Source organism: Rhinatrema bivittatum, chromosome 2 (genome assembly GCF_901001135.1).
Source record: "Rhinatrema bivittatum chromosome 2, aRhiBiv1.1, whole genome shotgun sequence".
NCBI classification, from domain to species: domain Eukaryota; kingdom Metazoa; phylum Chordata; class Amphibia; order Gymnophiona; family Rhinatrematidae; genus Rhinatrema; species Rhinatrema bivittatum.
In genome coordinates, this window is record NC_042616.1 from 525,649,106 (window position 1) to 525,676,433 (window position 27,328).

At 50.0% G+C, this 27,328-nt stretch overlaps 1 protein-coding gene across 3 annotated transcripts in view; it reads left to right on the forward strand.

Moving 5' to 3' along the window:
* GMNN (geminin DNA replication inhibitor) overlaps positions 1-27,328 on the forward strand; it is a 76,166-nt gene that overhangs the window by 5,231 nt on the left and 43,607 nt on the right. For all 3 annotated transcript variants that reach the window (XM_029590780.1, XM_029590781.1, XM_029590782.1), the window contains exon 3: positions 25,608-25,709. In XM_029590780.1, the coding sequence (XP_029446640.1) occupies positions 25,608-25,709 (102 nt within the window). The remainder of the gene's footprint in view (positions 1-25,607; positions 25,710-27,328) is intronic.

The window sequence follows — 27,328 nt, forward strand, 5'->3', positions numbered from 1 at the left end:
TTTCCCTTTGGATATGTTGGCACATGTTTGAAGACTGGAAATATGTATAGTATTTTGGCCATTTCTTTATTGAAACAGCTTAATTTTAGGAGTGATTTTCAATATTTTTGTTCTCAATTGACAAACAGGGCTGAATTTCCTAGCGTGTAGCAGTTGGACTCAGGACCAATGGGTATAGTGTACTCGTGCTAGCAGTTGGAGACGGATCAGATTTCAATCTGACGTCGGCCCCTAGTACATATACCCCTGCAGGAAGTGCAGCTCCTCAGTATTTTCAGTCTCCAAAGCAGTTAGGAGCTATCTGCACGCTCTCAGAGCGTTAGACCAAAATTGAAGAATGAAATCGGAAGAAAAATCCTACCTGAAGACGCGCCCCGCACTCCTGCGGTGATACCCTCGGGTCCCTCCCCCAGTTGAGTTTCCCGAGGTGATTTCCGTGGTCCCTCGAAGGTGAGCCTTGGTCCGGTGGCTGAATCGCGGCAAGGACTTAGCCCCCAATCCCAGGCACAGCTGAGAGGCAGCGGGTGCACCCCCTCGAGCACGGTGGTAAAGGTACTTACCCTCTCCCCCTGCAGCCAGAGACCGCCCGGAACGAAACCGGGAAGCGCCGAAGACAAGGTAAGGTGGAAATCTTCTACTTTAAGCCTGTCTCCGAAGATCGAGGAGGAGCACAGGTCGGCGATCGGAAGCCTGTGCCGCCGGGTTGATCCGCCCTAGAAGGGCTAGGCCCCGGCCATTCTAGGGTCTGCCCACGTGGAGACCCTCTGAGGAGGTCGCCATATTGCCTGCATGCTCGCCATCGCCATCTTGGCCCTGTTCACCGCGCCGCTCGCCGTCTGACCCGAGCACACAAGCTTAGTTGTGCGCACAAGTGATTTCGAGCGCTCAACTTTAGGCGCACACAGTCTTGCGCGCATAAGTTAAGCGCACAGGACAAGGTGCACATCCACGGCTAGACGCACCCCTGCGCGCATTTCTCAGACGCAATGGAGCGCACAAGAGCTTACGCGTCCACAGAAACGACACCTCCAGAAACAGGCATAAAAGCTTAAGGCCTCTGCCCAGCATGCCATATCAGAGCCGCATGGAGCAAGGAAGCTTGACGCCCTTTGTGCACAGTGTGAGGAGGCCCTGGAATATCCAGGTCAGGGCCAGTCCCGCCCAGTGCTAGCTCCTCAGGGGGCACCCCGGACCTTGCAGGCCCCAGTGAATCCACCCCTCAGACGGGGAACCCCAGGGATCCGGCACCCCTCAACTTAGACCCAGCGTCGATTTCATGGGTGGAGTTATTCAAGGGGATTCATGCCTTTGTCAAGATGCAGACTGAACCCCAGCCGGACCTGCCGTATGCACCACCGGAGGACCCTCGAGGCCCAGGCACAAGCCCCCACCACCTAGAAGCCCCTCCTACAGGGACACAGATTTCTCAGAAGAAGAAATCTAACCCCTTGAGGAAGGGGAGCTTCCCTTGGACAGAGCCACATCGAACCATGAGACGTTTCTTCTCAAAGGATGAGCTCCCGGACCTAGTATCTCAATACCTATTTGAGCTCGCTATTCTGGACCAAAGCACCTCGGGGGAACCCAAAATGAACCCCCCTGCTGGAGGGCCTTCGACAGACGTCTTGCCATTTTCCTCTCCTACAGGCGGCACAACAGCTATTTGACCTGGAATGGAATGCTCCGGAGTCCTCATTCAAAGGGAGTCGAGCCCTGTCTGCCATGTACCCCCTGGACCCAGCAACCAAGGAGCTTCTGGTGTGCCCCAGAGTGGACACCATAATCTGCGTGGTTGCTAAGCGCACCACCATCCCAGTGGAGGGAGGAACGGCGCTCAAGGATGCACACGACTGGCGCCTGGAAGCCATACTAAAACAATCATTTGAGGTGGCAGCCATGTCCCTGCAGATTGCGACCTGCTGCACCATGGTGACACGTGCCTGTTTGTCTCAAGCCAGGAACAACACCCTGGGAGAAGACATGGAATCAGCACTATCATTTCTCACCGCGGCTTCTGATCTAGTACGCACAGCAGCCAGAGGAGTGTTGTCCTCAGTGGCAGCCAGGAAACAACTCTGGCTTTGAAATTGGTTGGCGGACGCAGCCTCCAAAACATGCCTCGTGAGACTGCCCTTCAAAGGATCCCTCCTGTTCGGCAGCAAACTAGAGAAACTGGCCAACAAATGGGGCGACTCCTCATTACCACACCTGCCGGAAGATAAGACAAATAGAAACCAGCGTTCCTTCCCAAGGCCCGCCAGAGGCAGAAGCTCACAGCGCTTCAACCCTTACAAGAGCAACTATCAAGCGCCCTGCCCCATGGGCAGGAACCAGTCCTTTCGGAACAAGCATACCAAGAGGGGAAACTGCTCGGGTCCAGGCCCCAGCCGCACCATACAATGAGATTCGGCCTACCCATCCAAGGAAAGAAGCCATAGGGGGCAGGTTAGCCTTATTCTACCACAGATGGGTCGAGATAACATCGGACAAGTGGGTCCTAGCCATCATCCGAGAGGGGTACTACCTGGACTTCCTTCAAACCCCTCCGGACAAGTTCGTGGAATCTCCCTGCCACGACCCCCACAAGAGGGCAGCAGTGGAAACTACTCTGACCAGACTCCTGGCCCTAGAGGCCATAACCCCGGTGCCTACACGAGAAATAAATACTGGGCATTACTCCATTTACTTCATCGAACCCAAGAAAGAGGGTACATTCAGGCCCATCCTGGACCTCAAGTCGCTCAACAGACACCTAAGGATTGCAAGATTTCGCATGGAAACACTGCGATCAGTTATATATGCAATACAGCCAGGAGAGTTCCTCACATCCCTGGACCTGTCGGAGGCCTACTTGCACATACCAATCCATCAGGAACACCAGCGCTATCTACGCTTCAAGGTCCTGAATCATCACTACCAGTTCTGGGCACTACCCTTCGGGTTAGCCACTGCACCCCGGACGTTCACCAAGGTAATAGTAGTGGTGGCAGTGACAATCAGGAAGGAATCCTCGTTCATCCCTACCTGGACGATTGGCTGATCAGAGCAAAATCACCGGAGGAAAGCCACCGAGCAACCAACAGTCAAACTGTATTGGAAAGCCTAGGATGGGCAGTCAACACAAACAAGAGTTCTCTACAGCCATCGCAGTCGCTGGAATACCTAGGAGTCCGATTAGACACCAAAGAGGACAAGGTCAGCCTGACCCCCACGAGGAGATCAAAGCTGTGGAACCGGCTCCAGACCTTGCTGAACGCCTCCCATCCCACAGCATGGGATTACCTACAAGTCCTCTGACTTAATCACTGGAAGTGGTACCATGGGCGCAAGCCCACATGAGGCCCCTGCAGCGCTCACTCCTATCACGGAGGAGTCCACGATCCCAGAACTGCACCGTACATCTACCTCTACCAACCAGAGTCCGGACCCAGATACGGTGGTGGCTACAGACCAGCCACACGAGCCGGGGATCAAAACTATCCGCTCCAACCTGGATCCTGCTCACCACAGATGCCGGTCTACATGGGTGGGGAGCACACTACGAAGAGCTAACCACCCAAGGGCGGTGGAACGAAGACGAGGTGGGGTGGAACATCAACCACCTAGAGGCAAGGGCAGTCAGGTTAGCCTGCCTGCGATTCGCCCACAGACTTCGAAACAAAGTGGTCAGTGATGTCGGAAAACGCCACAACGGTGGCCTACATCAACCGGCAGGGCGGAACCAGAAGCCAACAGGTATCCTTAGAAATAGCCCCCCTGATGGCTTGGGCGGAAGCAAATCTCCAGGACATCTCCGCTGTCCACATTGCAGGGAAAGACAATACCACGGCAGACTTCCTCAGCAGGGAAAGTCTAAACCCAGGAGAATGGAAGCTGTCAACCACAGCCTTCAAGATGATAGTGGATCGGTGGGGGACTCCAGACAAGGGTCTTCTAGCAAACAGATCCAACGCTCAAGTACCCAGATACTTCAGTCGCAGGCGAGATCCGCAGTCCCAGGGGATTGACGCCCTGGTACAGACCTGGCCACCGGGGACCCTACTATATGCCTTTCCACCGTGGCCCTTGCTGGGCGCAATCATTCACAAGATTCAGCGACACAGAGGGCTAGTTCTTCTGGTGGCCCTGGACTGGCCAAGAAGACCCTGGTACGCAGACATGAGAAGACTACTGGCAGGGAAGCCACTACCCCTGCCACCACACAGGGACCTACTACAGCAAGGTCCCATCCTCCACGAGGATCCAGCTCAATTCTCTTACGGTCTGGCCATTGAGAGGGCCCGGCTGAGAGAGGGGATACTCGGGGGCAGTAATAGATACTCTCCTCCGAGCACGCAAGTTCTCCACATCTCTAACATACATAAGGATCTGGAGAGTATTTGAGTCCTGGTGCGAAGATCACAACATCAAACCACACTCCACTAAAGTCCCCATGATTTTGGAATTCTTACAGAATGGACTACAGAAGGGCCTGTCCCTCAACTCCATCAAGATACAGGTGGCAGCATTGTCATGCTATGGCTCCAGGAGCGAGGACGACAGCATAGCCTCGCACCCAGACATATCACGATTCCTGAAAGGGGTCAAACACATTCGCCCACCACTAAAGTGGCCAGTGCCCCTGTGGAACCTCAACCTCTTATTGGAGTTCCTAGCAGGATCTGCCTTCAGACCCCTCTGAGGCCTGTCTCTCCGTCTACTAACCCTAAAGACAGTGTTCTTGCTGGCCGTGTGTTCGGCCTGCTGCATTTCAGAGCTACAAGCACTGTCCTGCCGTGAGCCATTTCTCAGAATCACCCCGGGGACCATTCAACTATGCACGGTTCCCTCCTTCCTCCCCAAAGTGGTCTCACACTTCCACCTTAACCAAACCATCTCTTCACCTGCGATGGAAGGCTTGAAGTCGGAAGAAGCATGGGCTCTAGGCCATCTCGACATTGGCAGACTCCTATCCAGATACCTGGAAATGTCGGAACCAGTACGAAAGACGGACCACCTGTTCGTCCTTCACAGCAGGAAGAGGCAAGGGGAAGCGGCCTCGCGGGCAACCATTGCCCGCTGGATCAAAGACGTCATCAAGGCGGCCTACGTAGAAGCGGGAAAACCACCACCTCTACAGGTCAAGACCTACTCTACCAGAGCTCAGGCGGTTTCCTGGGCAGAAACTAGAATACTGTCACCTGCCGAGATCTGCAGGGCGGCAACATGGTCCTCCATCCATACCTTCTCCAGATTCTACCACCTGGATGTTCAGGCTCGGGAAGACACAGCATTTGCAAGAGCTATCCTAAGTGGACCATGGGCAGCCTCCCACCCAGTTCGGGAGCAGCTTTTATACATCCCATTGGTCCTGAGTCCATCTGCTACACCTAGGAAATGGAGAAATTACTTACCTGATAATTTCGTTTTCCTTAGTGTAGACAGATGGACTCAGCAGCCCACCCTCTGCTGCCGTTATACATGGTTTCATCGAATCAAGGGTAAGCCGTGTTTCTTTACATAGGGCAGCCACCCTGCCGGGTGTTGACGCTTTCCGGTTGAGGACACTGGCGGTCTCCAGCTATAGTCATTCAACCAGTTTAAGTTGTTAAAGTTAATCAAATCTTAACGTTCCTACAAAGTTATCAGTTAACCACGTTAAGTTAATCAATCGGTCAGTCACACATATATCCATAATGCATAACTCCTTCCACACAATCCTGCCCTTCATGTGCACCATGGATTTGAAAGTGGTTTATGCTCACATACCATATATCAGTCCCATAGAAATACTTCTGCTTCATAGTGGATTCCTCCCACTACCAATACAGGGTTCTCCTTTTCAGGTTCTCAGCAGCCCAGAGGGTCTTTACGAAATGCTTAGCAGTAGTGGCACACTCTTTGCCATGATGCTTCTTAAACCATGCAGATTCTCCAATGAGACCTTTGTGCTCAGTGGAATAAATTGCTTCAGCCCTTGTCATTCCTGATTATGGTCATTGCAGATATTTAAGGTTTTTTTTTTATACCGATAAGTTTGCACATCGTATCGCTTTACATGGAACAAGCAAAAAGATACAAATGATTAACAGATGTATAGAAATAGGAGGTATTAACATAATGCTAGGTATAGCTAGAGCTAGTATATTATTTCACAGGGGAAAACAAATCTTTACAGGGGGAAAGAGGAGGGTAGTTAGGGGCATTAGATGAAAGTCTGTTTGAATAGCCATGTTAATATATATATTTTTTTTTAAATTTGAGTACATGGTTCCATGCAGAGGTCAGGTGGCATTGAGTTCCAGTTTATGGGGCCTGCTATTGATGGGGCTCGATCTCTTGAGGAGGAAAAGTGCATGAGTTTAGGGGATGGTATGTGGAGTGTTCATTTATAGGCGGATGTGGTGGGTCTGTTGGATAGGTGGAAGTGAATTGTGGAAGTGAAGTGAGTTGTTGAGCCAATGAAGTCTTGGTTGTGTAAGGTCTCGAGTATGAGGGAAAGGGTCTTGTAAAGAATTCTGCAGGATATAGGGAGCCAATGGAGGTCTCTTAGGATAGGTGTAATGTGGACATTACTACATGTATTTGTGAGGATTCTGTAGCATTTGGAGGGGTTTGGTAGAGGCGGGGATATGAAGCAGTTGCTAGTGATGGCCCGGTCCAAATATCCTGGGGATAGGAGCTCCCGTTTAACTTCTACAGCATCAAGTAATGGTTGCAACAGATATGTCCAGCAGGGGATGGGGCATGCATTCAGGTTGTTTCCAAAACCAAGCAATTTGGCTGTCATTGTCTTTCAGATCAATATCCTAGAGCTTCAAGCAATCAGGCATGCATTAAGTGTGTGCCCCTCATCTTTTGGGGGGGGGGGGGGATGTTCTATACCAACAATCAAGTAGTGGTGGTCTGCAAGGAGGCACAGGGTCATGGTCTTCCTGCCAGGTATCCCTAAATTTGGGAGTGGGCTTGCAAGCAATCTACCTTCCTGGACTCTCCAACATGTTTGCTTCAACAGTGTTTTGTCCCCATGCATGGTCTCTATCAAACAGTAGTAGATACTCGGCATCTCTAGGGTCACCCATCAGTTATCTTGTTGCATCAGAGGACAACAGGAAAGTAGAAATTCTGCTCCATTTTTCAAAGCAAGTTCAGAAAAGCCCCAGATGCTTTTCTGTACAAGTAGGATATGGCTCTGTGCTCTTCATCACTTGCTGGTGAGAAAAATGTAGAATGCATATGAGGACTGGTTGCATCTAATCTTGATGCTCCAGCATGGTCAGACAAGTGTGGTTCTTACTTCATCAGATTGTCTGTCAGCCTTTTGATCTGATGTTGCTAACTCAAAGATCACCTGTCATCTGAACCTTCCCACTCAATTCTATTGTATGGATGTTGAGTATTTACTAGTCTCATTGCTGTCCCTATCCAGGGAAGTTGAGGATATTGGAATCCTTCAAGTAAAAGCTTACAATTTCCTCTTGATCAAGCAAATTGCCTGGACCTGTTTATAGGCGTTGCTGTAGTACTTACCCTCTTCTCTTCTGGTCTATCATCAAATTGCAACTCAATGCTATTGTGGATTGGCAAACAGATATCCATACATCCTCTAAAGTTCATTAAAGGCTTGTGGCATATGAGGTGCCATGGGATCTGGGTTTTATTGGCATGACTGATGAAAACATCTTATGAATCATTGGGATTCTTAAAAGTTCCTCACCTGGAAAGCATTGTTCTAGTTAATCTAGTAGCCATTGCATCAGCTAGAAGTCAGTGAGCTTCAGATATTGGTTCATTATTTGCTGTACATGTAGCTTTTCCACATTAGTGGTACTCTACACTTTTCCTCAAGTTTCTGCCAAAAGTAGTTTTGGCTTTCCATTTGAATCAAGCCATTGTTTTCTAACTAAAACAGGGCTGAAATAGTGTCAGTATTTTGGTGTGACATCTGGTAGCACAGAAGAGCTCTATCTCAAAGCTAATAGAGCTTTTTACTCTAATGACCATGTGGGGGAATTGCCTCATGAGCCGCCTCAGTCTCTTTTTTTTTTTTTTTTGATCCAAGCACTGGCATGAATGTGAACCCTTTTTTTTTTCCTTTGTCATAAAAGAAAATTATTCCTTACCTGCTAATTTTTGTTCCTGTAGTACCACAGATCAGTCCAGACAGTGGGTTATGTCCCCAGTCCAGCAGATGGGAGTCAGAACAAATTTCAGAGGGCGGTCCCTTATACACCAGTGCACCCTCTGGGAAAACCTCAGTATATAGAGAATATCCAAGCATGAACACAAACAGAAAGTGGATGGATCAAGGAAAACTACCCAATTAACATGGTAGATAGTGATGCAAAATAGTTGTACAAACTGGCAAAGAAACTTGCAAAACGAACTATGGTTCCAGTCTGACAGACTTAGAAAGAACAGAGCAGTAAGTGAAGAACATTGGAGCAGGGATAGCCAACCCCCCCATCCTCAAACCTTAGGGAGGGTGTCTGGACTGATCCGTGGTACTACAGAAATGAAAATTAGCAGGTAAGGAATAATTTTCTTTTCCCTGTATGTACCCAGATCAGTCCAGATGGTGGGAAGTACCAAAGCTTCCCTACTTAGGGTGGGCCCCGGATAGCCCTGCCCGAATGACTCTATCGCCAAAGGAGCCAAAGACCAGCAGTTGAAGGTTCAACCGGTAGTGCCTAGCGAAAGTGTGCAGTGAACTCCAGGTTGCCACTTGGCATATTTCCTGAGAAGAGACAGCCACTTTCCGCCCAGGAAGCTGCCTGAGCCCGGAGAGAATGGGCTTTGATGCCTGCCAGCAGCTGCTTACTTGATCCCAGGTAAGCTGCTACTATAGCTTCTTTCAACCAGCGGGCAATCGTGGTTTTTGATGTCTTGGACCCCTTCTGAGGTCCATCCCAGATAACAAACAGATGATCGGACAAACGAAAATCATTTGTAAGCTCTAGATAGCGAATCAGAATCCGCTTGACATCCAATTTACGCAGCTTTCTGGACTCCAAGTCCGCGAAAGACAGAAGTTCCACAGTCTGATTCACATGAAAGGCGGAAACCACTTTGGGAAGAAAAGATGGAACTGTACGCAAAGAAACTCCCGAGTCCGAAAAATGCAAATATGGCTCCCGGCAGGAGAGGGCCTGCAGCTCTGAAATCCGACAGGCGGAACAGATAGCTACGAGAAACACACTCTTAAGAGTGAGGTCCTTGAGAGTAGCAGATCGCATGGGCTCAAAGGGGGTGCTCCCTAAATTCCAGAGCACCAAGTTGAGGTTCCAGGAAGGAAACGGGTCCTGTACCGGTGGATGCAGGTGCTTCACGCCCTTGAGGAATCGGATGATATCCAGGTGTGCGGAAAGAGAAACTCCCTCGCGACGCTGTAGTAGAGATCCAAGGGCTGCTACTTGAACTCTCAAAGAATTGTAGGCCAATCCCTTCTCCAGCCCCTGCTGTAGGAAAGACAGGATCTGAGCCACCAAGGCAGAGTAAGCGTCTCCCTCGAACACCAGGATTCAAAGACCTTCCAGACCTGAACATAGGCCACAGACGTAGAGGTCTTCCGTGCCTGGAGGAGGGTGGAAACCACGGCCTCCGGGTAGCCCCGCCTTCTCAGGCGGCGCCTTTCAAAAGCCAAGCCACAAGACAGAAGTGATCTGCCTGGTCGAAAAATACAGGACCCTGGTGCAGCAGGTGTGGGAGATGGCTCAGCCGAAGAGGTCCGTCCTCTGCAAGACTGACAAAGTCCGCAAATCAAGGCAGACAAGGCCATTTCAGAGCTACCAGAATCACCGGTCCCTGATGGGACTGCTATCCTGCGAAGAACCTTCCCAATCAGTGGCCACGGTGAGGAGGCCATGGCAGAACAAGGGCATCCACACCTTCCACCCCGTGCTCTTCTGCGGCTGAAGAATCGCAGTGCCTTGGTATTGCTGAACGTGGCCATCAGGTCCACCCGCAGGGGGCCCCACCGCCGTACCAGGAGCTGCATCGCCTCCTCAGTTCCCACTCCCCAGGATCCAGGTGCTGTCTGCTGAGGAAGTCTGCCTGAATGTTGTCCACTCCCGCAATGTGGGAGGCTGCCAACTTGGCAAGGTGAACCTCTGCCCAAGCCATCAATTTGTCAGTCTCCAGAGAGATGTGATGACTTCTTGTACCCCCCTTGTCGGTTGATGTAGGCCACGGCGGTTGCGTTGTCAGAAAGCACTTGAACCGCTCTGGAGCAGGGGAAGAAACTGCTTCAACATCAGGCGCACTGCTCTGGTCTCCAGGCGATTGAGCAGCCAACGTGCTTGCAACGGTGTCCACCGCCCCTGGACCGATCTCGCCTGGCATACTGCTCCCCACCTGGAGAGACTGGCATCAGTCATGACTATCACCCATTCCGGCACTTCCAAGGGCATTCCTTGTGCCAGATGAAGAGGGTTGAGCCACCAAGACAGACTGACCCTGGCCTCCTGCGGAAGGGGGAAGACTGTCTGGTACTCCTGAGACACCAGCTTACATTGGGAGAGTAAGGCTCTCTGAAGGGGCCGCATGTGTGCGAACGCCCATGGCACGAGATCGATAGTAGAATCCATAGAGCCCAGCAGTTGGAGGTAATCCCAGGACGTGGGAAGGAGAAGAGACGCGAAGCTTCGGATCTGTGCTACTAGTGACTGGGTCCGGTCCGGGTGCAGGAATACCATGCCCCTCACCATGTCTAAGCAGGCTCCCAAGAAGTCCAGTGACTGAGAGGGAGTCGGGGTGCTCTTGGTGACATTGATTATCCAGCCCAGGGATTGGAGGAGGTGCAACACCCTGTCGATAGCTTGATGACACAGGCTGAGAGACTTTGCTCGAATGAGCCAATCGTCTAGATAAGAGTGGACTAGGATGCCCTCCCATCTGAGGGCGGCTGCCACCACCACCATCACCTTTGTGAAGACTCAGAGTGGTAGCCAGGCCAAACGGGAGCGCCTGAAACTGGAAATGTTGCCCCAGAATCTTGAAGTGAAGAAAACGCTGGTGCGCCTTGTAAATGGGGATGTGGAGGTAGGCTTCCGTCAGATCCAAGGAGGCCAAGAACTCCCCTTGATGCACTGCTGCAATTACAGATCGCAGGGTTTCCATTCAGAAGCGTGGTACCTCGAGTGCCCTATTGACTGTCTTGAGATCCAGAATCTGGCGGAAGGAATCCTTCTTGGGAACCACGAAGTAGATTGAGTAATGACTGGTCCCCACTTCGCGAGGAGGGACTGGCATGATGGCCGCAAGCATGAGGAGTCTGAGTGTCTGGCATACAATGACTTCTTTTTGAGCCAAACCGCAGGGGAGAGAAGAGGAAACGGTCTCTGAGAGGACGAGCAAAATCTATTGCGTAACGGTGTTTTAGGATATCTAGGACCACAGGTCCATAATCCTGACCCACTCCTCGTAGAAGAGTGCGATCCATCCCCCTATCCTGGGGAGTGGGTCCGCCTAGCTTCATTGAGTCTATTTTGAAGGCCCCCCTTGGGCCATCCCAAGCCTGTCTTCGTCCACGAAAGGAGCACAACCATGTCTGGAAACGCACAGAGGGCTGGCGGAGTCAACTGTCTCCCAGGACGAGACCGCTGCCCACGATAGAGACTTCTAGAGGCACTGAAAGATCTAGATGACCGTGGTCTGTCTTCCGGCAGTTTATAAACTGAATTTTCTCCCAGTAATTTGATTTAGTCCAGATGGTCTCCAAATAGGAATTTGCCTTTGAAAGGCAGCGATCCCAAACGTGATTTGGAGGAGGCATCTGCCGACCAGTTGAGGAGCCAGAGAAGTCACCTAGCTGAAACTGCAGAGACCATAGACCTAGCCAAGACTTGGATAATGTCACACAGAGCATCCGCCCCATATGCTATCACCACCTCCAAGAGGTCAGCCTGCTGAGCTTCCTCCGGAGACAGCTCCTGGGAGCTGAGTAGATGCTGTGCCCAACGAAGTCCTGCCCGTTGCGCCAGGGAACTGCAAAAAGCCGCTCTAATCTCTAGAGCGGACACCTCAAAAACACCCACTTGAGAGAAACTTCGAGCTTTCTGTCCTGAAGATCCCAGAGTGCTGTGCCCCCAGTCACCAGGATGGTTGTCCTTTTAGTGATGGCCGAGACTACAGAGTCAACTCTGGGGGCTTTGAGAAGCTCCAGGAAATCATCTGGAAGTGGATAAAGGTGTTCCATCGCTCTACCGACCCTAAGCAAAGCCTCAGGGGAGTCCCATTCCCTGGCCAAAAACTGGAGCAGGGTGGGTAGGAAAAGCTCTTGTCGAGGCCGCAATCCCGCTAAAACAGGGTCTCACTTCTTTCCTTGGAGTGATCACCGGAATGTCTGGAGCATCAATGTCTAGCTCCTGAATAATGAACGGTATGAGAGGGTCCAGCTCGTCCCTGTGGAAGATCCTAAGTACTCTCGGATCGTCCCCTTCTGCACGAGCTGCTGGTAAAAAAAAAAAAAAAAATCCAGATTGGGATCCACACCTCCCACTTGTGGGTGCATCACTCGGATTCTGGAAGTGCCCAGGGGGACCCTAGCACCTGACTTCCCATGTCCTGGGAATCCCCCACTGGAGAAGAGTCCTCAAGCTTAGGGATTTTGGGAGGAAGGGGGCCTGGTGCTGGTTCCTGTCTGGCTCAGCGAGCCAGATGAGCGCTGTGCATCAAAAACAAAATCCGTGGAAAACGGAGTAGCACTCACGGGGAGCAGAGTTCCGGGGGGGGGGGGGGGGTGTCCCTAGCCAGAGGCAAAGTTCCCAGAGGCAGTACCGGAGTTAAAATCAGCAGTGTGTCCAAATCGCCGTCCTGGTCATCCCCTGACTGTGAGCGGGCATCAGACTCCTCAATAAAAATGGCCGCCGTTCCCTCACTAAGCGGGAACGGGGCCAACTGCTGCCCCTCAGAGCGCGAGTGAGAGCGCAAAACTGGGCGCTTCGGCAACTTTGAGGGACCCTCTCCCCCCTCCCCCCACCCCCCGGGAGGCACCTCGTACACAGTTCCTCATGGGAGAGCCTCGACCTGGGCTACCCGCATGCACTACACTGGTACGATCGCGGCACCGGGAGTGGGGGAGGGGTGCCGTGCGGGCAGAGTAGCGCTGAAAACAGGAAAATTCGTCCATCGCAGCAGGGAGGCTTTGCCAAACTATCCAATCAGATAAATTTCATGGCGCTTCCCTGAGGAAAGTGCCTCAGGGTCAGCAGGTCGGATCGTGGCCAGGAGTGGGGAAGAGGCTGGACTACCAGCATGCACCCCAGAGAGGAGAGCCAGGGATTCACCTGTAAATAAAATATACAGAACACTTACCCTACAAACAATAGGAAGGGATAGAGAGTTAAAGTTCAGACTGCAAGTCTGTTATTGAGCGTCAGAAGTCTTTTTTTTTTTAATAAACAATTACCCAACTTGATCCATCCAAACAAATACAAGACAAAATAAATCAGTCAGTGAAGATAAAAGAATCTAATGGGGAACCAGAGGTTCCACACTTGCATCTGCTGGACTCAGAAAGATAGAGGTTTTCCAGAGGGTTCACTGGTGTATAAGAGACTACCCTCTGAAATTTGTTTTGACTCCATCTGCTGGACTGGGGACATAACCCACTGTCTGGACAGATCCAGGTACGTACAGGGAACACTTTTTTTTTTTTCTATTTAAATGTTGCTTTGTCTCAGCAGCCCCCCAGACAGCACTTTTCAGTGTTAACGTCAAAAAGATGTTTCCTCCCTTCATGAGTAGAAAAGCTACAGTAAGGGTTTTAAAGATTGTGTGGGAGAAATGTCCATTACAGATGGAACATGAGCTTTCCTATATCTTTCTGGGTCCTGGCCATAACCAGGCTAATTACAATGGTGGACAGAAGTTATCACATAGAGAGCAAGGGCCTACAAAATGGAAGAACTGCATAAGGCTCACAAGCCAAAATCTGTCCTGAAGCAAACCTTATCTTTTTCACTGGGAAAGATGTGGATGAAGGCTTCCAAAATTTCTGTATTGGCAGAGTGGGATAAATCCTCTGAATTGAGTAAACACAGCTGGTATGATTCAAATAAAGGTACCATTCCACAAAGCAGTTAGTACACCTCCTGAAGAAAAGGCTTGAGTGCACTGGTGGTGTCTGCACAGAATGGCACCAGAGCTGTCTAAAATTGTTCCTGTCGATAGCAGGGCTGAATTAGCCATGCTGTCTGGGAGTGTGCACATGACCGGGAGTAGGAGTTTTCCTCAGTGAGTCAGAACTTTGTCTCTGCGGCTGCACAGTTGTCTTCCCGCACGATTCCCTGCTTCTCCTTAGTCTTTTTTTTTTTTTTTACCGCGAGCTGTTTAGCACGCGGCATTTTTCCTCTACTACTGTTTTTCGAATTTTTTTTTTTTTTTTCAGAGAACTTGTCATTGCGATGGTTCCGCAGCCATCTGGATTTAAATACTGTCAATGTGGCAAAGTTATGTCCATCACTGATGGACATTACTACTACTACTTTCCTAGCATGTAGCAGATGGACTCGGGACCAATGGGTATAGTATACTCCTGATAGCAGTTGGAGACGGATCAGATTTCGATCTGACGTCAGCCCTAGTACATATACCCCTGCAGGATGTGTGGCTCTTCAGTATTTTCAGTCTCCATAGCCGTTAGGGACTCTATGCATGCTTGCACAGCGTTAGAGTAATTTTACCAAAGAAAACCAAATTAAGAAGAAATCTTACCTCTACAGACGAGCCCTGCTCTCCTGCGCTGACACCCATTGGGTCCCTTCCCGAGGTGATTTCTGCAATCCCTCGGAGGTAAGCCTCGATCTGGCGGCCGACCCTTGGCAGGGATCTAGCCCCCGACATTAGGTGAGGCTGAGAGGCAGCAGGTGCAACCTCAAGCGCGGTGGTGAAGGTATTTTCCCTCTCCCCTGCAGCCGGAGACTTCCCGGAACAAGACCGGGAAGTGCCGAGACAAGGTAAGGTAGAAATCTATTTAAAAGTCTCCGGTCTCTGAAGCTCGGAGCCACACAGGTCGCCAGCCAGGACCAGTGCCACCGGGTTGATCTGCCCTAGCAGGGCTAGACCCTGGTCAGATCCAAGGGTCCTCCCACGTGGAGACCCTCCGAAGTGGTTGCCATATTCTCCGCATGGTCGCCATCACCATTTTGCTCTGTCTGCCGTTCTGTGCGCAGAGAGGCGAGCCGTGCGCACAAGTGGCGCACAAGTGACGCACATAGCCACGAGCTTACTGCACCAGGCACATCTCCCTGAGCATGCACCAAACCTACATGCACAACTTCGCACCAGAGCGCACAACTATTTTATGCGCACAAGCCATGGCACCACCGGAAAAGAAACTCAAGGCTCAGGGCCTTTGCCCAGCATGCCACATTAGAGCTGCACAGCATGAGGAGGCCACGGCCCTGTGTATACAATGCGAAGAGGCCCTAGGGGATCCAACTCATGGCCCTCCCCAGCCGGTACCGGGTTCGGGCCTCTCAAACAGTATGCCGGACCTAGCATTGCACAGCGGGACCCCCTCAAATGGGGCTCCCCAGGGACACGGCGCCCCTTAGTCTAGATCCAGCATCTATTTCTTGGGTGGAATTCTTCAAAGGTCTGCATACCTTCATCCCCTTTTCACCCAGCTCCTCCTGCTACTAGGAGGGGCCTTCCCCTTACCCACCGCACTCGCTATAGCCGTGAGAGCAACAGGCCTCTTCTCTCCACAGGAGCACAGAGGCTGCCTCAGCACCATGCCCACCTGGGCACCCCAAGACCGCATGATCCTCGTGCTGCCCCAGGCCGGGCCATCAGATGTAGCAGCAAATCCACACTGCACCACGCAGCGAGGGAGATTTCGGCAGCTGCGGCAAGGAGGTGGGTGAGGGCGGGCCAGGATTCAAGGAGGGTGTGCAACCTGGGGGATCTATAGACTCTTCCTCCCCCCTGAATCGGAAGCGGGGGAGCTGCCTGGCCAGAAAAACGCTGGGGCTGGGAAAATGGGGGGAGGGACCATCTGGGGCTGCCAAGCTTAGTGGGGCCCCAAGCCGCAATCCACTCACCACTACCAGCCTCAGGGAGGGGGCCAGGCCAGAGTGTCACCACAGTCAGCTGCCGGGTCTTTGTCCCTAACCGTCTCCGGAAGGGGGGCAGACTATCTGGCCTTCGCACGTCTCATGCTCCCTACTCTCACTATACCCCTGCCGACAGGAAAAAATTCAAAAATCGCAAAATGCGAAAAACAGCCAGAAATCACCACCAGAGCAAAAGCAGAAAACCTGCCGCTTGCTTCGCTGTTTATTCCAGACTGACACGACTCGTACCTAAAACGTGGCGCTCCATCAGGGCAACCAATGGCAAGGCAGCAATTCAAAATTGTTGTCATTGCCATCGGTTACCCTTTCTCCCCTTCGCTGACCTCGCACCCTGCCCTTGTCCCATGTTAGCAGTGGCACGAGACAAGCTCACACCACCTTCTCATACATTTCCTATTGGGAAAACAGAATAAGCCAAGCTGCTATAGAGCCCCAAACAGAAATAATTGTAAAGCTATACTAAAAATGTTACAAAACAGCTGCTGAACAGAATATCAACAATTTAAAAACTCCTAAAAATTATTAAAACATGTCCAAATATCCATAAAATATTTCAAAACAGCAGACATCGCATAATACCCAATTAAAATGGCAGTCAATCAAGAAAAATAAATTTAAAAAGCTGCCTTTACTTACCCTCTCCAGCAACTCTCCTACTCCTTTCTCTTCCGGGCCAATAGCACTCACCAGAAGCAGCAGCAAGGGCTGCTGAAGCTCTGTCCTCACTGTCCTCTTCCTTAGCACCCACAGCCAGTCAGTCACACACACCCCCAATTAGACCCCACGACCAGTCTGTCTCTCACATACGCACACTAGTCATCTTGACCAGTCTCTCTCTCAATCGCACTCATGCTTTTATATACAAGCTCTCAATCACACACAAATGCTCTCACCCAGGTTTCCATTCACACCCACACCCTCTCACCAAAAACTTCTTCCTTCACTGCAGGGATGGGCTCCAGTTCCACCATGGCTTTACGCCAATGGGCCTTCTTTTTTTTGCCGCCACGGGGATGGCTCCCATAGTGGCCTTGCTTGGTCAGTCGGGGTTTTTCTCTTCGCCATGGGGATGGGCTGCTGTGGCAGCTTTGCTTAGTCGGTCAGATTTTCATCTTCGACACCACCAGGATGGGCAGTGCCTGCCTCACCAGCCAATTAAAGACTTCCTCCCTTCTTCCTACTCCCACTAGTAAGTAGAAGGGAGGAGGCTTCCGATTGGCCCACGCAGGGGCAGGCAGAAGGCTTCCCATTGGGCAGTCAGGGTAGGAAGAAACAAGGCTTCCAGTTGGCTCACAGGGTCTGGAAAAAGGGAGAAGGAAAGTACACCAGGAGATGCAACACACCTGCTGGTGTTTGGCGACACACCAGTTGAGAAGCGCTGTTAGGTTTTCAGCAGTGTTCTCTATCAAGACCCGGGGACTTGCCTAATTTCAATTCTTTAATTGCTTGAGTCACTTAAAATTGTTTCTTTGTAGAGCTGTTCCTGTTGGTCTACATCCACTGTAGGCAAGGTAATGCTTCCGGGGGTATTCATCAATAGAAGACTAATATCCTGTCTTAAGATACAACTCCTGATAAAATTGCAAAAACTGTACTGATACACTCACTAGACCAATTGTGTATGTTTAATCTTCAAAATATGATTTTGTACCATCTGCTGTATGTTTCTGTGCCAATCGACTTGCTTTATTCCCTCTTCAAAGAATTCCTGTCGCACCCTATCTAGTTGGAATGCTATCTCCCTACCTCTAAATCTTTCAGTTTTGCTCTCAATTTCACCAGTTGTGTCCAGCTTTCAGCATCCAAACTCCCTTTATGCTGCACCTTCAATTTACCTATCCTTTCCTCCCCTTTTCTTTTGTCAAATATGCTCTGGCTATCTGTTTACCCTGAGCTATCACTTTGAAGCAATCCCACAGAAGCCCTGGAGATACTTCCACAGTCTCATTCTGTATGAGGTACTGTCATCTTACTCAGTGTCTCACTAAAATCCTGATCTAAAACTTTAATTCTCCAAAATCTATTTCTGGATTGACTTCCTGCCTCCTGCAGGGTTAGCTACACTGCCGCATGGTCTGACCAAGTCATATTCAATCTGTTTTCCTAACCGTATTAACAATAATCTTATCCAAAAGAAGAAAAATCAATCTGGGAATACACCTTATGAACTTGAGTAAAAAGTATAATTCTGCTTCAAGGGATAAAAGAGACACCAAATATCCAGCAACTCCCAATCTGCCATCAAGGACTTTAATCCTCTACTATGTACTTGAAAAACTCTACTGTGTGACGTCACTTCCTCCCTTTATCGTAATTCTGTTACTAGACTGAAGAGGGACCTTTTGTGGATTAGGGCATGCTTAGTGTGCCTAGTCAAAGTTCTAGAAACTGACAAGTTTTCTGTGTCGGGCTTCATCGGATGTCACCCATGTCTGAGGACTAACATCCTGCTGTCCTAGAACACCTGTTAATAGAGAAATTACTAAAACTACTTTAAGAAAGCAGAGTTGCTTACCTGTATTTGCATCCCCTTTCATGACCTATTCAATGTTAAGATATATTGTGTGGGGAGGGGGAAGGAATGCCCATTTGAGACTTCTTGCAGGGAAAGTCCAAATCTGGGAAAGGGCTGTGGATGGGGTAATAGTACCTCAAGCTAATAGTGTAGCCTCTTAATGTCTGGTGCTATAGCCTTTCAGGGCAATGTGAACCAATCCATAACCTTCAGTAGCTTCAAACATTGTCTGAATGTGTTGTAATACTAGTTCCCACGGTGTCTGGCATTTGTTCTTTAGCTCAACAGTAAGATAATAATCAGTAGTAAAAACTTTACCGTGGGAAAGGTGAGCTTTTGTCATGTGAAGTACAGTACAATGTGAATCAGTAACTTTCTCACACTGGTATTGTACTGAAAGAGCACAATTCTAACTGTCCCTGTTTGGTTATCTACCTTTGTTTGCTGTCCCATGATGGCAGTGTAACTAATGATTAAAATTAAAATAGCATATTGAATAGAGTACATATTACGTATTTACATAGGCAAAGGTGGTGGTAAAAACATTCACTCTTAGAACAATGGATTGACAGTGTCTGGGAAAGTGTTTAGTTGTGCCCCAAGTAAGGAAATTTGAGTAGACTTCTGAATGGTCTGGTAACAAAGGCTAAACAGCCCTTACAGGCGCAATTTCTCATTCTATTTTTTTAATTGACAGAAAATAACCTTTATTTTTTTTAATCTAAGTATCTTATGTTTTAACTTAATGCCCTTCTGCCACTGTAGTTAAAGCAAAGCATTACCCATATTTAACATAAAGGCAAGGAAATAGCTGTTGTGAAGGGATTGTCATCCATTTCAGTGCTATAGTGGCAAGTGTAGTTTCTCCTGCAACTTAGTTTTACATGAAAAGTTAATCTTATTGAAATGGCATTAACAAAAGATGGAGACAGCGAAGACAACATTTAACCTAATGGCATTACCAAAAGTTCCACAATTTATTTGGACATTCTGATGAAGAATCTGACATGGAAGGATTTGAATAAGAGGATTATTCAAACAGCAGGGACAGCCATGGTGGAGGGAAAGGAAGGATTCATACAGCAGGGACATTTTAAGTTAATGTTTCTGAGACACTTTAGTCTGCTTTAAAAAAAAAAAAAACAAAACAAAACAAAAAAAAAACTTCTATTTGTTTGATTTCATAAGCTTCCCTAGGTTTTACACTAGATTTACGGGTGGCAGAATTCTTGATTTTGGGGCCCAAAAGATACCCTTGAGTTGTACACAAGCATATATGATAAATATCCAAAATGGTGCATGTTGGCATTCTATAGATTTCTACAGCCTATATACATCTGGGAATTTCCCCCTTAAGTGGCTGTTTTTGTAATGGTGTTTGATATTTATCAATGCTAGTAGTAGCATCTATAAGATGTGTTTACATCACTTTTTTTATACCTAAAATTGTTTGAGGGGCTTTACAACCCCTCTTTTCCTAGTGTGTAGCAGATGGACTCAGAACAAGTGGGTATAGTGTGCTCATGCTAGCAGTTGGAGACGGATCTGACGTCAGCACGGGTACATATACCCCCACAGGAAGTGAAGCAACTCAGTAATTTCCATCTCCAAAGCAGTTTGGAGCACCTGCACGCTCGCTGAGCATGTTTTCCAATACTACTTTCTACTTTCCAAATTTCTCAAAAGACGAGCCCCGCACTCCTGCGGTGATGCCCTCTGGTCCCTCCCCCAGTTGAGTTTCCCGAGGTGGTTTCCGCGACCCCTCGGAGGTCTACGCCTCGGTCCGGTGGCCGAACCGCGGCAGGGATGTGAGGAGGCCGTGGGAGCCTCGGGCCAGGACCAGTCTCAACCGAGGTTTACCGACAGTTCCCCAGGGGCCACCCCGGATCTAGCGGGCCGTCTCGAACAGCAAGGAATCCCGGGGGACCTGGTACCCCGGCTGGAGACCGCTTCCATTTCCTGGGTGGACTTATTTAAGGGGATCCACGCCTTCGTACAGATGCAGTCTGCTTCCCGTCCAGACCCTCTCGCCCTTACCGCGGGCCCCCGCCTCCGGGCAGTCCGGCTCCTGCGGACCCTGATGTCTCGGAGGACGAGTCCGAACCCCCCGAGGAGGGGGAACTTCCCTTGGGGATAGAGCCATATCGAACTATGAGGCGGTTCTTTCCCAAGGAGGATCTCTCCGACCTGGTCTCCCAGTGCCTGACGGAGTTGGCTATTCCAAGCCCCAGCACCATGGAGGCATCTACGCAGAACCCCCTGCTGAAGGGTCTTCGTCCCACAGCCCGCCATTTCCCCTTCCTGCAAGCGGCGCAACAGCTGATCGATTTGGAGTGGAATGCTCCGGAGGCCTCATTCAAAGGGGGTCGGGCCCTGTCCGGCATGTATCCCCTGGACCCGGCAATCAAGGATATGCTGGCGTGCCCTAAGGTGGACGCCTTGGTTAGAGCTGTGGTCAAGCGCACTACCATTCCAGTGGAGGGGGGGGCGGCCCTCAAGGAGGCTCATGACCGCCTGGACGCCATCCTGAAACAAACCTTTGAGGTGGCAGTTCTGTCTCTGCGAATTGCAACCTGCTGCACAGTGGTAACGCGTTCCTGTTTTTCACAGGTCAGGAACAATGCTCCGGCAGCAGACATGGAGTCAGCTCTCTCGTTCCTTACGGATGCCGCCTCCGATGTAGTCCGTACGACAGCCAAGGGGGTCTCATCCTCAGTAGCAGCCAGGAGGCAGCTCTGGATACGGAACTGGTCAGCCGACGCTCCTTCTAAGACACGTTTCACTAGAATGCCGTTCAAGGGTTTTCTTCTGTTCGGCAGCGACCTAGATAAACTGGCCAGCACATGGGGTGTCTCTCCAGTACCTCGACTGCCGGAAGACAGGTCCAAGAGGAACCAGCGCACCTTTCCGAGGCCCTCCAGAGGTAGAAGCTCCCAACGCTTCACTCCCTATAGGAGTCGCTACCAGGCACCTCGTCCTCAGGCCAGGAACCAGTCCTTTCGGACCAAGCAGCACAAGAGGAGCCGGCTTGGGTTCGGGTCCCGGCCGCACCCCACAATGAGAATCAGCTGATCCATCCGGGGGACAAAGCCATAGGGGGCAGGTTAACCTTCTTCTACCCCAGATGGGTCGATTGTCAGACCAGTGGGTCCTCGCCATCATCCGGGAGGGGTATTATCTGGACTTCCATCACATCCCTCCGGACAGGTTTGTGGAATCTCCGTGTCCAATCGACAAGAGGCAGCATTGGAAGCTACCCTGGCAAGGCTCCTGTCCTTGAAAGCCATAATCCCAGTACCTGCATGGGAAATGGATTCTGGGCACTATTCCATTTATTTCATGGTACCCAAGAAAGAGGGCACTTTTCGGCCCATATTGGACCTCAAGTCAGTCAACCGATACTTAAGGGTCCCGAGGTATCGCATGGAAACTCTGCACTCAGTCAAGACCGCAGTACATCCAGGGGAATTCCTCACGGCCTTAGACTTGTCAGAAGCCTACCTGCATATCCTGATCCATCGGGATCATCAGCGCTACCTACGCTTCAAGGTTCTGGGATGACACTTCCAATTCCGGGCTTTGCCCTTCGGGTTAGCCACGGCGCCGCAGACCTTCACCAAGGTGATCATAGCGGTAGCAGCAGCGCTCAGACGGGAAGGAATCCTTGTCCATCCCTACCTAGACGATTGGCTGATCAGGGCAAAATCCTGAGAGGAGAGCCATCGGGCAACCAACAGAGTGATCTCCCTGCTGGAAAGCCTGGGATGGGTAGTCAACCTAAACAAGAGCTGCCTACAGCCTTCCCAATCACTGGAATACCTGGGAGTCCAGTTCGACACCCAGGCAGACAGTCAGCCTCACCACCAAGAGAAGGTTAAAACTCCAGACGCGTCTATGGTCCTTGATGGGAGCCAGCCGGCCCATAGCTTGGGACTATCTGCAGGTTCTCTCTCATGGCATCCACCCTGGAAGTGGTACCCTGGGCGCGGGCCCATATGAGACCACTGCAACGCTCCCTCCTCTCTCGATGGAGCCCACACTTCTGGAATTACTCCGTGCATCTACCTCTACCAGCCAGACTGCGGACCCAGCTACGGTGGTGGTTGCAGTCCAACCACACGAGCAGGGGGTCGAAGATGTCCTCCCCCACGTGGACTCTGCTCACCACAGATGCCAGCCTGAGCGGATGGGGAGCACACTGCGAAGAGCTCACCGCCCAAGGGCGGTAGAACAGAAGTCAGGGTGGAACATCAACCGTCTAGAGGCACGGGCAGTCCGATTAGCCTGCCTGCGATTTGCTCACAGACTGAGGAACAGAGCAGTAAGAGTGATGTCCAACAACGCCACCACGGTGGCATACATCAACTGACAGGTCTGAACCAGAAGCCAACAGGTCTCCCTAGAGAGAGCCCCGCTGATGGCTTGGGCAGAGGCGAATCTCCAGGACATCTCCACCGTCCACATGTCCGGAAGGGACAACACCGTGGCAGACTTCCTCAGCAGGGAAAGCCTAAATCCGGGAGAATGGCAGCTGTCCCCCACAGCCTTCCAGATGATTGTGGATCAGTGGGGGACTCCGGGCATGGACCTATTAGCGGACAGGTCCAATGCTCAAGTACCCAGATACTTCAGCCGCAAGCGAGATCCGTTCTCTCATGGGATCGACACCCTGGTTCAGCCATGGCCTCCAGGGACCCTGCTATACACCTTTCCACCGTGGCCCCTGCTGGGCGCCCTTATACACAAGATTCAGAGGCACAGAGGCCTAGTTCTTCTAGTAGCACCAGACTGGCCAAGAAGACCCTGGTACGCGGACATGAGAAGACTACTGACAGGGGAGCCCCTTCCCCCTGCCTCCTCTCAGGGACCTGCTTCGTCAAGGTCCCATCCTCCACGAGGATCTGGCTCAATTCTCTCTTACGGTCTGGCCATTGAGAGGGCTAGACTGAAGAAAAGAGGTTCCTCTGAGCCGGTGATAGATACACTCCTCCAAGCTCGCAAGTTTTCCACATCCCTCACCTACATAAGGATCTGGAGAGTATTTGAAACCTGGTGCGACACTCATGGCACCAATCCACATGCGACCACAATCCCTATTCTGGATTTCCTGCAGGATGGGCTTCAGAAGGGTCTCTCCCTAAGCTCCATCAAGGTTCAGGTGGCTGCGCTGTCTTGCTACGGTCCCAGGAGGGATGGCAAGACCATTGCCATGCACCCAGATGCTTCCCGCTTCCTGAAAGGAGTCAAGCACATTCGTCCGCCACTGAAGTGGCCAGTGCCCCTGTGGAACCTCAACATAGTTTTGGATTTCCTCGCGGGATCCACCTTCAGATCCCTTCGGGGCCTGTCTCTCCGTTCGCTAACTTTGAAGATGGTGTTCTTGCTGGCAGTGTGTTCCGCACGCCGCATCTCAGAGCTACAAGCACTGTCCTGCCGTGATCCCTTTCTCAGAATCACTCCAGAGGCTATCCATCTTCTCATGGTTCCCTCTTTCTTACCTAAAGTAGTCTCACAATTTCACCTCAACCAAGCCATATCTTTGCCAACCACTGCGGGTTTGAAGAAATCAGAAGGGCGTTTGCTACGCCATCTCGACATTGGCAGATTGCTGCCCAGATACCTGGAAAAGACAGAAGCAGTACGAAAGACAGACCATCTGTTCGTCCTTCACAGCGGGAAGAAGCAAGGGGAAGTGGCCTCTCGGCCCACCATATCCCACTGGATCAAAGAAGTTATCAGAGCGGCCTACGTAGAGGCCGGGAAGTCGTCACCTCTGCAGGTCAAGGCTCATTCCACCAGAGCGCAGGCGGCCTCTTGGGCAGAATCTAAGATGCTGTCACCCGCGGAGATATGTAAGGCGGCGACATGGTCCTCCCTCCATACCTTTTCCAGATTTTACCTTCTGGATGTCCAGGCCAGGGAGGACACAGCATTTGCAAGGGCAGTCCTACGCGGTCCTCAGGCAGCCTCCCGCCCAGTTCGGAAGTAGCTTTTGTACGTCCCACTTGTTCTGAGTCCATCTGCTACACGCTAGGAAATGTTGAGATTACTTACCTGATAATCTCCTTTTCCTTAGTGTATGCAGATGGACTCACCATCCCGCCCGGCTGCCAGTATACATAGGTTTTCGCCACTTCCAGGTAAGACGTGTCATTTCTTACACGAGAGCATCCACTCTACCAGGTGTCGATGCCTTCCGGTTGGAAGCACTGGCAGTCTCCAGCTACTATCAGTCGGTCAGGGGAATCCTGTTTCACTAATTCATTGATCGGTCAGTACACATATATCCATAACAGCTTTTGCAAGGAAGATTACTGAGTTGCTTCACTTCCTGTGAGGGTATATGTACCCGTGCTGATGTCAGATCCGTCTCCAACTGCTAGCACGAGCACACTATACCCACTTGTTCTGAGTCCATCTGCATACACTAAGGAAAAGGAGATTATCAGGTAAGTAATCTCAACATTTCTTTTTATAGGTTTTTGACCTATGATTGAAATGTATATGGATTGAGTCCCTTGTTCTGAGATTTCTTCCTCATTTTTAAATTAAGCATTTAACTAATCTTCTAAAAATTAAAATTGGAATAAATTTACATTTATAGGATTTTTTGGTTCACATTTTCAAATAGATAGTGGAGCTTTTTATGTAAAATAAGCTTATTTTCTGGTAAGAATTTATAGAATGATTCTAAATTAGTAGCCAATTTTCTTTGACTTCGCTATTTTAATCCTTTACCAGCATTATTCAAGCAAATTTTGCTGCTTACTGAAAGGAAGCCTGTCTTCAGACTGAACCCTGTGATGTTGGTTTTTCACCTTGCTTGGGCATATAATTTATGCCTTACTCCAGGCAAAGTGCTCAAGTTTTATGCAGCAAGCCATGGGACCAACTCCCTTTTTTTATATCTAAATCATTAAGTACAATTTTTCTGTGTATTGCCTGAAGCTATGTTTTGGTACTTTAATGCTCAGGAAGTTATAGTAATTGTTAAAATCACCAGCTGTTTCTTGAAAGTTATTTATATTCTGTAGAGCTACTTCATGGATTGTGGAAATGGCAGTACAGTTCCAAGACGAACTCTCAAGCTGATTCAGCCCTCTGCAGCAGGATGCCTTGTTGGCAGAATAAATGAGGTATGCAGCTTTTCTTATGCCATTCTGTGGAAATGCTGTAAGCTCTGTTCTGTATGTTCTAGGTCTTGGTTGGGAAAGAAGTCTGAGGGCTGTTATGTATTTGAGGGGGAGGTAGAAAAGTTGGAATTTAAGATGGCTTAGGGTGACAAGAGAATGTTAACTGTTAATGTATATAATTATATCCCATTGCTGTGAAGTGATCCTTTCCCTTTTTAAATCTAATAAAACTAACTTTTTTTCTTTTTTCTATAATGTTCAATGTTTAATTAGGCAATTTTAGAGTCTCTTCAGTTGAATCAGAGCCAGTAGGCTATGCACCTCTACCAGCAGATGGAGACGAAGCAAACTGATGTAGTGTGCCTGCAGTGACCGCCTACCAATATTCTGTCTCCAGCAGATGGTGGACGTATATTTCCCTACTGGAGATTGCTTTGAGTTTTAGAAGGAGAAATAAAAAACTTAAATGTCCCTCCTGCAGTTGAGAATTCCTGAGGTGATTTCCTGGTCCTGCAGATGATTGCCTTGGTCTGGTAGCTAGTTTTCTCAGCCCATGTGGACTTGGCTGTTAAAACAGCTGAAAGGCAGCAGGTGCAGGAAGCAGAGTGCAGCAATGATGGAATGCTCTCTCCCCCCACAACTGAAGACCAGTCTCTGTACTCAGCCGGGAAGGGCTGAGCACAAGTAAGACTTCCAAACAACCCTTTTTTTTTTTTTTTTTTTTTTTTTTTTTTAAGGCCTTCCCCTTTCTCCATTCTCAGTGCTTGGAGCACCATTCCAACATTCATTCCTGCCCCCGTTAAGGGACATGGGCAGCCTGCTGGGTTGAGCAGCTCATGTGAGATAGGTCCTGCTGTTAAGCTTTTCTCTGTGTGCTGCATGGTAGGCCACGGCAACGTTTTTCATGCATCTCTTCTTGCATGTTAGACTACCCTCTTCAGGATAGTCTGTGTGTACAAATGCATCTGTGTGCCCAGATTTCTGATGCTTAGTCAGATGCCTGCTTGGGGTCCAGGTGATGGCAGCTTCTGTTTGTGCATGCTTGCCTGTGCGCGCAACTTAGGTGCATTGTTTGCGTAAGTTTGCAACGCCTAGCCTTGGGACACATATTTTAGTGTGAATTCAGCTGGATGCACACCAAGTCGCCTGTTAAGTGTACTGACAGACTGGTGCCTGTGGCTAAGAAACCTAAGCACATCTTCCTCTGTGCTACCTGTCATATTCAGGCATCTTAGCCTGGCATACCATCTAACTCGTGCCAGCACTGCTTTAGAGGCTCAAGGAGAATTATCTTTTGATTTACTAAGCCTGGTGCTTTCCAGCCTGACAGCCTGGGTAAAGACCTGTCAGAGGCACCTGATCTTGGGACTCCCTTAACTAGTTGGTTAGCGAGGGAAGGTACTTCAGTGGGCACAGCACAGGTGCCTTTTCTTGGGTAGAATTTTTTTTTAAAGACTGCATTCCTCAGCCCCATTCAATCCTGCTAGGTCAGAGTCCCAGGTGGTGACCTCACTCGCCTGGTACTATGGCTAAGCATTGAAGTACACCTAGAATGGCAGCAGGTCCTCCCAATAGGAATCCATATGGCACGGATGATGAGGCCAATCCTGACTCTCTGGAGG